Source organism: Phaethon aethereus (assembly GCF_964289735.1).
Source record: "Phaethon aethereus genome assembly, chromosome: 6".
NCBI classification, from domain to species: domain Eukaryota; kingdom Metazoa; phylum Chordata; class Aves; order Phaethontiformes; family Phaethontidae; genus Phaethon; species Phaethon aethereus.
In genome coordinates, this window is record NC_138580.1 from 28,992,032 (window position 1) to 29,006,188 (window position 14,157).

The window sequence follows — 14,157 nt, forward strand, 5'->3', positions numbered from 1 at the left end:
TTACGGTTACCCTTGAATCCTTCATACAGTGAAGACTCTTGTAACTATCGTACTTTTGCTAACATGGAGTAATTTCACTAGAGTAATTTCATAATTTCAGGTCTCCCAGGCAGGTATGTAAGACATGGTGAACAAACAAAAGTCTACATACAGTAATGGAACTCTGCATTAAATTCTCAACTGCAGTTCTTTGCTAGAATCCGTTCCTAATTTTTCAACAAGCTGGGAGCAAAAACATTCTCTTGAGTGATAATGATGTATTAAAACGATGAGGAATTTACAGGCCCTTTCTCCCACCCTGACTTTTTTCCTGTGTTGTATTGGTTTTTCATTTGGTACTTAAGTTCTGTTGAAATTGAATTGCTGTGTCAGTCATGCTGATTTCACTGAAATTGGGTTTCAGCAAAAAACAAAGGAAAGTGTTTTGACACTGTAAAACCAAAGCTTTTGATTGAACAGTTTGGAAATAAATGTTTTTAATTTTGGAACTGCTTTTTGGTTTTAGAGTATTTTAAATATAAATAAATTTGTGTTTCTAATTGAAGAGAGACACGGAAGATTTCAGATGCATTGCAGTGAAGTGCTTTGACTCCTCACAGGTGAAAAGTTCCTTTGAGTTTCACTCGGATGGAACTTTGTTTAGATATTTGCCTAACTTGAAGTAAAATATTTAGAAAACAAAACAACAAACCATGATACCTTGGAATTCTTCGGAGTGTTTTGGCACCCTCCATAAGACCTCCAGGCTACAGCCTCTGCAGAAATGGTGTAAGGCTGTAAAATAACGTTATATTAGCAGATGAAGTACAATTGAGCTATGTACATTGGCAGTATTTTTCTAGCTTTCTGTAGCATGTTATTTGGAAATGCAGTTGTTAAATAGAACTAGCAAAAAAACCCCACTCCACCAACCCCCCCCCCCCAAAAAAGCAAAATTAGCATGTACTGGTATGTTCCTCTTTCCTTCTGCTAAATAAAATAGGAATTGTTTAAAAGCAGTTATCACTAAGCATTTACATTTATATTTGCATCCATGATGGAAAAACAAGTGATGGGAGGTGTCAAGTCTCGGAGAAGGAAGTTGAGGATCAATAACTGATTTTATAATGCATGGCTGTAAGCAACTGGAGAAAGAAACACATGTATATTTGTACGTGCTTTAATTAGTTCACTGGTGTTTTGAACTGGTGCCTAAATATTTTACATGGTGTTTTTTTGTGTTCCTGCAGTCCTATCATAAATTCAGCAGTGCATTTCACAGATCAGCACATCAACTTCAGATCTTTGACACCAGCCAAGCAGTCTGAATCAATTAATCTGAAAGCCTCAAAAAGCATGGATCTGGGTAAGAAGGGGTGGGGTGACATATAGGTCAGCTTTTTGGCCTTAGCCCATCTGCACCATCTCTGTTTCTTGCTTTTGTTTCTTAAACACAAACATCAGTGAGTAAGTTCTGCAGTGGAGCTGCACTGATGGGGACAATGGTCTGCCTCCTGTTGTAGCATCTAATTGCAAGTACTCTTTTTACTGAAGCTGAAGAAAGGTTTGGGTTTTTTTTATTTCTTAAAGGCCATTCTATCTATTGCATTGAAATCTTAGCTGAGGAAAAGAGGGAGCGTTTGTAAAAATGAGCAGAAAGAATTGCTGTATGAGTTTTATATGTCTAAAAAATATAGCAAACTAGCAATAACAGAAGTCATTTTCGTGTAGAATATAACTGATTGCAAAACTACACTGGACAAAGGGTAGCTTTCCTAAGACAAGTTGTGTATTTCTTCATTGACAATGACAAACACAGGCAATCAAAGCGTTGCACTATATCTTTATAAATGCTTGAAGAGCAGTAAGGTTATGGTCCTCTACCCATTAAAGCTGTGCAGAAAATCTTGCAGGGTGGGTGAAGCGCAATGTAAATGGTTCTTTCAATACTGGGAAAGCATTTGCGGGTAGAAGATTGAAGGGTTATTGCAGTTGAAAACTGAGTCATGTTTTATTAAGAGTTCAAGGAAAAATTTGCAAAGTTCTTAAGCCTCAAAGAAAAACAAATAAGCTTTTCTTTTTCCTTTCAATTCTTCTCTGTGGCACTCATTCCTTACCTGTTTTTTCAGATTCGGGTGTTGATGGAGTAACTTTAAGACCTACCATTAGAACATCTTTAGTCATAGTTCTGTGTGTTTTGTTGGATCAGATTTTGTACACCATTAATAGAAAATTATTAATCTCATATATAGTTTCAAGGCAGCTTTTTGGCAGTGCTGATTTCTTTTTTCCTGAAAAGCTCTAGATTGGTCTTAGTTTTTGTATTGTTGATTTTTATTGTCATCTTAATGTGATATTTTAATATAACATAAAATATGTGTACTCCTCTAATAGACTGTAAGGCAGGTCAAACAGTTATTAATGTACGATAAGAATGGATAAAAATTTATTTAGGGAAGTTCTTAAGGTTTAATTTTAAAGCTACCGCATGATCAGTCCAGAAATTCATTCTTTTGCATTCTGTTCCACTGTTTTGATGGAATAATGCATTAGATCTTTTTTTTTAATAATGGAAATGCTCCTCAACAAAGAAATGAGTTTACAGTTTTGAATCAAAACATGTATTGTATGTAGTCTACTAGAAAAAAAAATAATGTTCAACTTAACCGAGTCTTCTTTTAGGAAGGTTTACTTACAGCTCCCACAGAAGTCACCAGAAAGAATGCTCACAAGCACCAATGTAAAACTAGGCAATGGGAGTGTGCTTGAGAGCATATGTGCAGAGGTACAGGTAACTTGTATTTCCTTTTGTCCTGGTCTGTGTTCATTTATATTGTGGGATTCAAATTTGTGTAAGCAATCTGCTCTCCACACCCAGAAACAATGCTTGGAGAATGTATGAGAGTCACTAAATCATACTGGTTAAAAACTAAAATAAAACTGGGTGCAAAAAATAAAATAGAGTAAAACTTGGGTGCAAAGATGTCTTTAAGATCTTTCAAAAATTGTTGCTTGTAGAAGGTAGCTGTTCAAAATGCCCCTTCTGCTATGAAAGTTAAAAACAAAAGGAATAATAAGCAGTCTGATTGGAGGCATTAATGTTTTAGTTGTCTTGTATATGGTTATATGGTGATATGAAGGTAAATCTATTACCTGAGATAATAATTTAAAGAACTAGAGGGACTGTGAAAGATCTGCACCCATCCTGTGTTATATAAATAACAATAGATGAAGTAAAATTGCTTGGACACAGCTTGGCAAATAAAGAAGCTGAGGAAGACGAAAGCTAGGACCTTTTGCAGTCATTCTCTAGCAAGCAGTGAAGTACCATGTTCGACTTTCCACTTCTTGAAAGATTTTAAGTGGAAGCTTCTTGCTAGAAGGGTAAAAGAAAAAGAAACATGAAAATCTTAATTAACTGCAATATAAAATGCTTCTAAAGCAAATAAAATCTCAATAATTTGGTATATAAAACTGTGCTTGTAAATAGAGCATTCATATAATGCACACTTCAAAATGGAATTTTGGGGACGGAAAGTTAGTTCTTAGTTTGTTTCTGTATTTTGCTCATTACTTAACTGCAGTCATGACCCATAGTAACTCCTGATCCCAACATGCAGCTATGTACCCATTACTGATTCCAGTGCAATGTTTGCCACAAAAAAATAAGGGAAGTGCTGCTGTTTTCATCTTCTAGACCCAGAACTGAGGTTGTGAGACAGATTTGTGCAGTACCACAGAGGAATTAGGCAGCAGATTTGGTAACAAAGAGGAGGTATCCCCTGTCTGAAAATGCTTGTGTAACTGCTAGGCCCTCTTTTTCCAGTTGTCATAGCATGCTGTCCACTTATTATTTTTCTTTTGTTCTCAAGTTCTTCCAATCCCTTCCAAAATAATTCTAACATGATGAACAGAAAAACCCACAGAATTGGTGTGCAGGAGGAGAGCTCTGACACCTTACAAAATGTAACTTAGATGCAGTTTCTTTCCTTTTAAACCAAGTTGTCTCTGAATCAGGTGTCTCCACAGATCTGGGAAGACTTAACCAGCTTTTCAGGTTACAAGGTCCAGAAATCACTTGGATGTCTCTAGACCAGAATAACTTCATGAACTCAGTAGGCAACAGAATTGGTGTCTTATAGGGCATGAATGTGAAATCTGTACTGATATTCACTTATGAAACATACTACTTTTACCTTGAAATGTGAATAATGCATCCATTGCCTAATTGGAAGATTACAAAGGCATCGTTTACATAATGACATCACCATCAGAAGGCAGAAACCAGAAAACTTTAAACACAAGAGACCTGAGAATCCAGATACTGCTACAGATTGTGAACCTTATGAGAAAATAAGAAGTTCATTAAATTAGGGAGCTTATGAAATTCTATAGTAAGGGTCTTTCTGGCTTTGAGGGTTGATGTATACACAAGAAGCAAATCTGTTAAGTCTATAATTACATAGATTCACAGCGGAAACCCATTTAACATGGATGTTTCTCTTTTCAGTTTTATATATTTTAGGTCCAGAAATCTGAGTGCTTAATCTGTTTTCCAGTTGTGTCTATTTACAAAATAACAATTATTATAATTATAAATTAATAACCTTAGTGAATAATATCAGAAAATAAGGATGGGCGATCAAAAAGTGTTCAGTCCTGCTAACATGCTGCATCAAGTTGTCATTGTTGCTCTACAGAGCAAATCTTGCAATGAAAGGAACTTGGCGCATGCAGCAAAAACTGTAGATTACTTGCCAGTGGGGTAGATATGGTACAGTTTATTGACTGTTGGTGCATTTCTGCATTTTTTCATTGGACAGGAGCAGAGGGCATGAACCACTGCCACCTGGTTATTTAGGCAGGGCGCTATGCAGTCATGCATGTGCCGTGAGTAAAAAATCGGTGGCATGTGCAAGTTACTGAGTTGCTGTTGTAGAAACTAAAAAAAACAAAAAGCAAAAACAACAAAAAGGCAAGAATAGTGGTACTGTGATCATTTCTTTGGTTTTGCAGGCATGAGCAGAACCTTGCCTCATATGTACAGATGTTCTTGTGCAAAGTGCATGGAGGCAGAGTGACTGGTTCCCTGCTTTAGCATCCATCATTTACACAGAGGTTAAAGGCTTCTCAAAATTTACAGTTTCATTCAGAGTAATAGGGTACAGATTAGTTCCATATCAGCTATAAGTCCTAATGTTCTTCCTTGCTGCTGCGTTGGGATAATGACAGCACTTTCTGGATCACTGGTAGAGTTCATATCCCATGTCTTATGGTATAGCTTTTCTTTGCCTTATCTGCTTTTATTTTGACCTGGTGGTGACAAAAGAGCACACCTGCCCCTTTCCTCCTACTGATCCTGGCACCTGACATGTCCTCTCAGTTGCACAGATTTTTTTGTTATGGATGATGGTGTTTGAATATGTTAGCAAAGAAAAGGTTCTCCTCATACTGTGGTTTGAAGAATTTGTGCACGGCCAACCGAAGACTGACTCAGAGTGCGTGCCTGTACTGACCAGATTTAGACTGCATGCCAAGTTTGGACTTGTGCTTATAGCACAGTGTTAAAAATAAGCAAAACAAACTCATAAATGCTAGAAATAAATTTCATGTTGTCCCTTTCCACTTAAGTGGTACACTTTTTTGAAACTAACGGCAGATCGAAAATGAAGGAGAAATCAATGGCTTCTATACAAGTCATTGGAAGGATGATTTTCCCTTTCCTTTAACAACATTTTCCCATACATTACCACACTTTTCTAGAAAAGAATTTCTATATAATAATTCATCAGAATCCATTTTCAGAAGTGCCTTTCTTTCTTTTAGCTGTATTAAAAAGGTAATTTTTGTGAGAATGAATGGCAATATGGATTTTTTTTTAAATGTTGTATTGGAAGGTGAAAATTGGTGTGCTCTAAGAAAAAGAAAGGAAAAAAGGTATTTTATTATTTATCTCCAACACCCTTATTTTCTATAAATCTTTATGCACAGGAGTGATTTAGGCTATGCATAAATGTACTGTAAAAACTACAGTCATGGGAATTGTATTCAGACATGAAAGTGTGGCTTGTTTTAACCTGAAGCTACATGAAATTGAATCATATGAGTATATGGCAATTTTGTTGTATATCAATTCAGGCAAAGGACTGTGTAGATTTATATTTGAGTATGTTGGTATAATAACCCATGACCGCTATCCCAAGGTACTGCTCAAGCTCCCCTTTTCTTTCCCCATAAAAAGCAAAACCCCATAGATCTTAACTGATTAAGCTCTACAGCCTGAAAAAAAGGAAATGTCCTTCACTTGATTTTAAATGCAAGCGAAAGATTATTTGCTAAAACATCATTAGAAATACTCAGAGTCCTTAATCTTGGGGTATATTTATTAAAGATATCTCCCAATTTACGTATTTAGGAATAATTACCAAGCGAATGTGCAAGATGCAAGGTATGGTGTATTCTGTGAGGAAGCCAGTATTTAACTAAATGCTAATTTCTTTGTTAGTGAAGGGATACATTTGATTACAGTTCATGCTTTTAAAACACCTCAAAACAAAGACAAGCCAGTGTTTCACATCCAGATATATGTTGAAAATGCAATCAAGATCGCTGCTAGCTATTAGCTACTTTGTGGTTTGCTCTGAACCAGATTATTATTATTCTGAGTGTAATTTCGGATATTGAAATAAATATGTCAAAACATAACCAAGTGAGGATCAGGTAGAGCTAATGGAGATTATTCTTCAATTTAAACCATGTTTTGATTCAGATACAATTAAAAGAATACATTTTGGGAGGTCACTAGTGAGAGTTACAGTATTAGTAGGACAAAAAGTGGTTTGGTATTTTAAAATCATTATTTTGTTAGCCATGTGGTATGTATGGAATACATTTGGGTTGCTTTGGGTTGAAACCAACTTCAGAACTGCATTTAGGAGCAAGTTAAGCTCATTAAAACATTAATGAGGAAATGAAGAAGATGTCTCAGAATTCTAACAGACTTTTCAATGTTATTAGCTTATAAAAGTAATTTAACAAATCATCTCTTGAAGAGAAAGACTTTCCAAAACAAATATGTTGTGGGTTTAGGAAAAACTATGTTGCTTATGGCTGTGATTTGTCTTTGAGATCAAGGGCCAAGAGAGATTTTAAAAATTATTCTAGTTTATGTCATGAGTAACTTTCTAGTACTGTCAGATTAGGTGTATATTTTCTGAGGCCACTCTGCAGAATAAATTTTTAGAAATTAACATGGTGTAGTTTTCTTAGTTTAAATTACTTTCAAATTTCTGTTTGTAAGATCTATAAGTAGGGAGTGAAACAATTGTTTATTAAGTGATAGGGAAACTGAATTGAATTGAAATTAGACTGAGATTGGGTTTATTCTGTACGGAAAGAAAGGCTTTTAATAAGGTCAATTCGGTTACTCAGTTTTACATCAAACCTGCATTGATGCAATTGAGGGGGAGGTGAGCTGTGGCGTAAAGGCAGTGGGCAGGAGGGAAGATCAATTTTTTTGACTGGTTTTGTAGAAGTCGTCTAAGATTCAAGGAAGCTTGCTGTGGAGCAAACTGGAAGTGTTGTATGAGCGTGATGGTGATAGAGCTGAGAAAACGGTAACACATGGTTGAGGTGGTAGTTTCTTACACTGCGTTAGTGCAAGTTTGAAGTGAGTTGATCTGTTAATGCACTTTAAATAATTTATTATTTTGTAATAATTTAAAAATAGCAATTAAGTTAATGTATAGGTCCTATGAGAAAGTAAGTACATATGATAATGAAGTGACTTTTAAGAACACTTTGTTAGGAATCTGTTCCCTACACTTTGTCTTAAATATGTTCCCTATCAATGTTTTCAACCAGTGAGTGACAGATTAGACTAGCAACTTGTGGTTTAAGCTTAGGAGTTCGGAAGAAGTGTTAATGACATGTGGGACATGTGTAGTGGGGGAGTTGGATCAGTTTTAGCCCGGTACAGTTTCTCTGGAACAGAGGTGAGAGAGGATTAGAGAAGACAACAAAAGTGTAAAAAAAGCTGTGATGGCCTCAATTAGCAGTGTAACCCTCAAGAATGAATAGTTGTTGTGCCAGTAGAAGAAAGTAGAAAAATTCGTATCACACTGGCTGGGAAATTGTAAAACAATGTTCTGTTTTACAAAAAAAAACAAAAAGAGAATACCTTCCATTTAAAGGTAAATGTGTCCAGTGGACAGCATCAACTGTACTGCTGGTTCTTCCACAACAAGTAATATTAATAGCGAATGCAAGATTAGGCATTTTCATTCTCATGTGCTGACACATAAGATGTGTCCGTTGGGGACTTGCTCTGAATACAATTGAGCTGGACTATTAAATGAGTTCTAATAAAATTGTTCTGAAAAACCTAGTTAGAGAAACCCTTGTACAGGTGAGAAGAAGAATCCAGAATCTTGGTTTGGATGCAGTTTATTCCCATCTTTGAATGTGCTGAACAGGGCATCCCAAACGTTGTGTTAGATGCCACTTTGGGAAAGGTTTACCTTTTTTGCTGCGTAAGTATAAGTGATCCTTGGCCCTTGTGCAAAATTTTGCTGGTCTTACTGCTTTTCAACATTAAAGTGAACAGGAGAAATGTGGCCCATATGTGACGTTTCACTGTCACTCGAGAGAAGTGGAGGGGGAATTACTGAAGGAAAATATTTTAAGACAGTGCAAGTTTACACACATTTTTTTGCTTGTGTAGATTTTAGTGTAAAAACCTGTAGTCTTTGTACGCAGTACCGCAGGGCAAACCTAAAACGGCAAGCAGCCTTTTCCAAGTGATGTTGTGAGCCAGCGTTTGGCACAGTTTTTCCAAGTGATTTATGCAGCTCCTAGATGAGAAAATGGTTCACCAAGAAAATAAAAATGGCAGAAGAATTATGTCATTGGCTCTATCATTGACTAAAATTAATTGATGATGCAGTGCCTTCATTATGATGAAAGGGCTGCGTAAGGATACAGTTCATCAGAAAAAAACAAACAGTGACCAATTTGTAGCTTTGCTTTATTTTTTTGTATTTACACCATAGAAACTGATGGACTCTAAAAATCATGGTAGTATCATTTGTGTATGTGGTTTGGGAATACAGCCCTTGTTAATTGATTAACATATAATAAGAAATTTTATATTTGGCTTCATATAGACTAATAAAGGCACCAGAAAATTTGTTTTCTAGGAAATTCTTTGACGTTTCTGTCTCTCTTATTATTATTTCTCATTAATTGTAACTTTAATCCTTGTTTGCTTCTTTTCTGAGCACAGAACCGCAGCTGGTCTTCAAAGGTATGTGTCAGTTTGTCCAGCAGAAATACGAGTAATTTTCACGCACTTAGAAGATTTTAAGTAGCTCTTAGTCAATGTGCAAAACTGATCCTTCAGAAAAGAGGCGCTAAGTTGAATAGTAGTACCCTGTATCTTGTGAATAGTAGTAACCCCTTGTTTGGGGGAAAAATAATGTAAAGGTACAGTGATTGAACTGGACAAAAGGAGGGAAATTGGTTATCACAATTGGCAGCATCACTGGTTTGTGTTTCTCTAAACCATAGTTGGGAAGTAGTTTGACCTTTAAGTAAACCTGGACCGCACTTTGATGCCAACTTTGAGGCAGTACAGAAGGGTTGTTGTGTACTAAGCCATTGAAAATCATACAATTCAAATAAAATGGCTACCTTGGTTATCTTGAGTAGGGCACCGAAATGGCAATCAAAAGATTATGTGGAAGGACATGGATGCATTGTTGGGTGCTTTTACTGTTGCTGAACAATGCTACCTATTTTCTTAAAGCAAAACAGCACTTTAGACTATTACCCATAGGAAATCCTAATACATCTGATTATTCATGGCATAGAGGGTTGGTTGTTTTTTACTGTTTGTTGTGGTTATTGGCATAGTTTTAAAAAAAAAGTATCAGTTGTTTGCTGTCAGCTAGAAAGATATGTTTGTTTTAGTAATATTCTATCTTTCATAACCTGTGGTCTTGCTACTGCCCCAAATGTACATGCTTTCATTGAATTGCTGTAGAACTTCTATCACTTTGTGGGGGAGCAATTACTATGGGTGCTGACAATGAACACGTAACTGGCTTTTGTGGCGAAAATGCAGTTCCTAAATTATGGATGTTACTTTTAAAAAGCTATTGTGTTTTATACTGACAAATGTTAATAACTCATGAACTAACAGTTGCAGGGACATTTAAGAGTTTCTTCTAGTTTGTGAAGGTATTTATTCCCTCGCATTGATTCTTCCTAGTTTTTTGTTTGACTTTTGTGCTTACAGTCACCAAATTAGGTGGTCTCATTTTTTTTGAAATGTTTTTCATTTAATAATTCTAGCTCAAGAATATGTAGTGTTTCTAGTGTCCTCATAAAAATAGTTGTGATTAAAATTTTGTAATAAATGTTTTCCTGATACATTCCAGTCTGGCACTGCACATTCCCAAGTGTGATCCTCTTGAGCTGAAATTTTTCATAGTTAGTTGCAATGTACTTTTTGATGTTGCAACATAAAAATAAGTAGAATTATTTTGTTTTACTTGAGTTTTAAGAGTAGACAGGGTTTTTTTTTTCTCTGTTTAAAATCTTTCAGGTGCCTTTCTGCAAAGATAGGCCAACACCAGTAGAATCTTAGAAGAGAAATTTCTACTTAGCTCTTGCTTTTTTCACAAGCCAAGGAAGGTAGCCAGAGAAATACTATTTTTGTCATAACTGAATGATTCCATGAATTTTTAACATCACGGAGAGCAGTGTTTTCAAATGGTATTTTGTGGAACAGGACACCTTGTATAGTTCCTAAATGAAATTTTCAGTTACAAAGTTTTCAAGTTTGGCATACAAAGTATGTATCTGCTGCTAGCCTTTTCCTTCTTTTCTGTCGTCTTGTCCTTGTTCCCAGAGGAAACAAGGGAAGAAATGGGATTCTTATCCAAAGGATTTGTCTGTGCCACACCTGTTCAGTCTGCTGAAAGATGGGCAGCCCAGAAATCAGATCTGAAGTGTAATATCCCATGAAATGAAAATTACCCTGTGGAGGGGCACACATATTTTGCTCAAACTCTGATATAAAACTTTAATTTTTGCATTTCCCAGTTTTTGTGTGTGTGTGCTTAAACTCATAATGCTAACCTGGTATTCTGGTAAGATAATTTTTCATTTTCTAACCACTTTATTCTTCCTTTTTTCCCCTCCAGTATTAAAATCTAATTTTTGTGTGTGAAGCTGGTGTGTAAAGTATGATTAAGTTAAATGGATTTATCCCTTTTAATAATGTAAAACTTAGTTTCAGGCAAACTAAGTCATCAGCATAGTTTTAAAAAAATGCTGTGAACCTTGGTATCTTTTTTCTAAAGCTCCTATGTACTGTAACATAACCTACACCAAGTAATTATCATACATTATAGCGGTTGCCATTAGTGATTGCTATAATTAAGGTTGCAAATCAGTTTCCATTATAATCCCTTGTTTTCACACAATCATAACTTGTCAAAACACTAAGCTTTGGGACTAAAGTTTTCCATGGTTGCTCTGCTTAGAGGTAAATTTGGGGGGAGGGAGGAGGAAAAGGAGTTTGGACTACCCTTATAGCAAATCCTTGTCCGGTCATTTTGCATTATAGGATCAAACTGCATAGCAAGGAGCTAAATAGTTATCATTTCCAGGGACTACAAAAGCCTAGAAGAAAGGTTAAAGTAAGAGGAGTACAGAACTGCCTTGAATTTTGGTTGCACTTCTAATTTTGACTAGCACCACTGCTATTTTGTTTTGCAGCATCTGTGTGTAACGCTGCAAACAGTACCATGGTCAGTTGTGGATTTGCGATTCCAGTTGTGAATCCCAGTCCTGAATCTGATGCTGGTTTTAGAGAGGGGAAGCTTCCCTAAAAATCAAGAGAGGAGGTGGTACAAGCAAGCACTTAACTGTGATTATTTTCCCTAATGTCCGTTTTCCCTAAATGTCAATAACTGCTGCACTGCTCTTTCCTGGCTAGAAAATAGCACATTCCTGTATCATTGCAGATAATCCTGTATGTAAATTCTTTATGGTGACCACTATGCAAACCTTGCATAAGTTCCCATTTATAGTATTTTTGGTATGACTTGACAATTTATTTTATAATATAAAGAGATAACGTTTTAAGGCATAATATAAGGGAGTGCTTGGGCAGGCAGAGTAGAAGGATGAGCTTTCAACCCTAGCATTTATTTCCTGTGCTTGTTTTGTCATCCCTAACATTACATTAGCACCATTTCTTTGCAAAGAGTTCATTTTAAAAAATGGTGATTGGTTCTTCCCCTCAGCTCTCTGGGCGAGTGCTTTAATTAGTTTCTTGAGATATATGATAGTAAACTGAAGTATAGTTACTGAAAAAATTTTCAATTTTTGTTACATTGAGAACTTGCTCCTCCACTAGTCTGTAAACAGTTGCTACTGTAAACATCTTTCTTCATAAGATGTTGTGAAATACTACAAAGGTGCCATTTACAAATAAAATAAATAATAACATAGAAAAAAGTATAAGCCTTCCAAAAGATCAGGTTTTGGGAGACCTCATTGTCTACAGAGAGTCCTGTGAGTCAGTGAGATGTCTTGCAGATGGGAAGGTTTCCACATCTGGATTCTTTTTACCAAGTAGAGGTCTTTGATCTGAAAATGTTACAACTCTCCTATGCCCTGTGATTTGTCTGGCAAGATGAGTTATTTACAAATGCAATTGCTTTTCTGACAACTCAGTTTTGAGTGTGTGAGTGCTGAGGTCCTGATCTGTAACCCATAAGGACTGCTGGTAGTCCGTTTATTGGTTTTAGTGGGCTTTGATTCAGATATTTGGACTTCGAAGCCCCCCAGGTGGATTAGGTAAAAAAAGGCTTCTTACAAATGATTATAATTTAAAGATTTAGGATGCTATGTGTCTGAAATAATTTGGCAGTGTTTCAAAGCCTTGTGAAATTTAAATAAGTTTCTGATCTTTGTGTCTTTTCTTTTATTCCTCCAGTGGCAGATGAAAGCAAAGTTGGTTTGTTGGCCGGACACAAATCGGGTAAGCTGTTCTCCTATTTTGGAGGAAAAGTCAGCAACTTGAAAGTAGTATGGGGAATAAATGAAATCAGCTTACAGAAACTGGGGGGACTAAAAGAGTTGCAAATCAAGGCATTGCTTTGTAGGTAATGACTCCAAGTTGTACAATGATAAATTAGGGATTGTTCTTTGGCAAGCAGTGTATGTAGCAGAGTCATTTGCAGGAAGACCCATAACTTTATTTTTCAGTGCAGGCGTAGTAAACTGAAGATGATGCCCTTTCAAATAAGGGAAAGTGCAAAGTATTTTGTGGAGTGTGGAGACTTAAACAATATACATTTTCAAAAATATAAATACTTTTGCTTTTTCTCCTTGCTCTGAGTTCCATTACCATTTCCATTGAAGATAACACTAAAAAAAATGTATGCAGATTAAAAAAAAGAATGACAAAGCTTTTCCTTTCATTGTGCTTCTGCAGTAGAAATAATTTGGTTTTTATTAATCTTTTCAGGCCATAGCAATAAAACAAATTAGTCCATACTGCTGTCATTACTGTACCCACTTACTAAATAAGTTTCACAAACCACACAATGGTACTGTACAGCTTGCAGTTCTTGTATTAAAAGAACTTTCAGGGAAATGTCACCAAATTGTATTTTTTCACAAGCCACAGATAAGCTGACATAAGAAATCTTGAACTTTCTAGAAAACTCAGGTTATTCAACAATCTTTTCTGATGTTAGAAAACCCTGAAGTTTCAGGCTGCCCCTTTGTAGCTTGATTGCACATTTCCTTTTTCCACTCCTTTGATAGAACTAAAAAGCTGGATTCATGTAAAGGAAAGTCAACTACGAGATTCCTGCTTGTTTATGGTATTCCTTTTCTGTGCAACTGGCTGTCCTTCTTTAGTTCTCTGGTGTGGATTTTCCTTATCTGAAGACCTTTTCCTGAACTTAGTAGACAAATTATTTTTAAATTTTTCTGGCATCTTTCCTAAGTCTGTGAACTTGTCGGATTCTCTTTCTGAATCAGGGGGTAGTTCATATGTCTTGTAACATTATCACTCCTGGGGAGAAAAAATTCTTTCAACTTTTTGTTTTGGGAATGTGAAAGCTTCAAAGAAATAATCTTGTCAACTTGAAGAAG

At 36.0% G+C, this 14,157-nt stretch overlaps 1 protein-coding gene across 1 annotated transcript in view; it reads left to right on the plus strand.

The window, feature by feature from the left end:
* The window catches only part of PARD3B (par-3 family cell polarity regulator beta), a gene marked incomplete at both ends in the record, with an annotated part of 412,476 nt that overhangs the window by 228,387 nt on the left and 169,932 nt on the right, over positions 1 to 14,157 (plus strand). Inside the window, 3 exons of the mRNA XM_082001608.1 lie at positions 1,230 to 1,345; positions 9,263 to 9,283; positions 12,989 to 13,033. Coding sequence (XP_081857734.1) covers positions 1,230 to 1,345; positions 9,263 to 9,283; positions 12,989 to 13,033 — 182 coding nt within the window. The remainder of the gene's footprint in view (positions 1 to 1,229; positions 1,346 to 9,262; positions 9,284 to 12,988; positions 13,034 to 14,157) is intronic.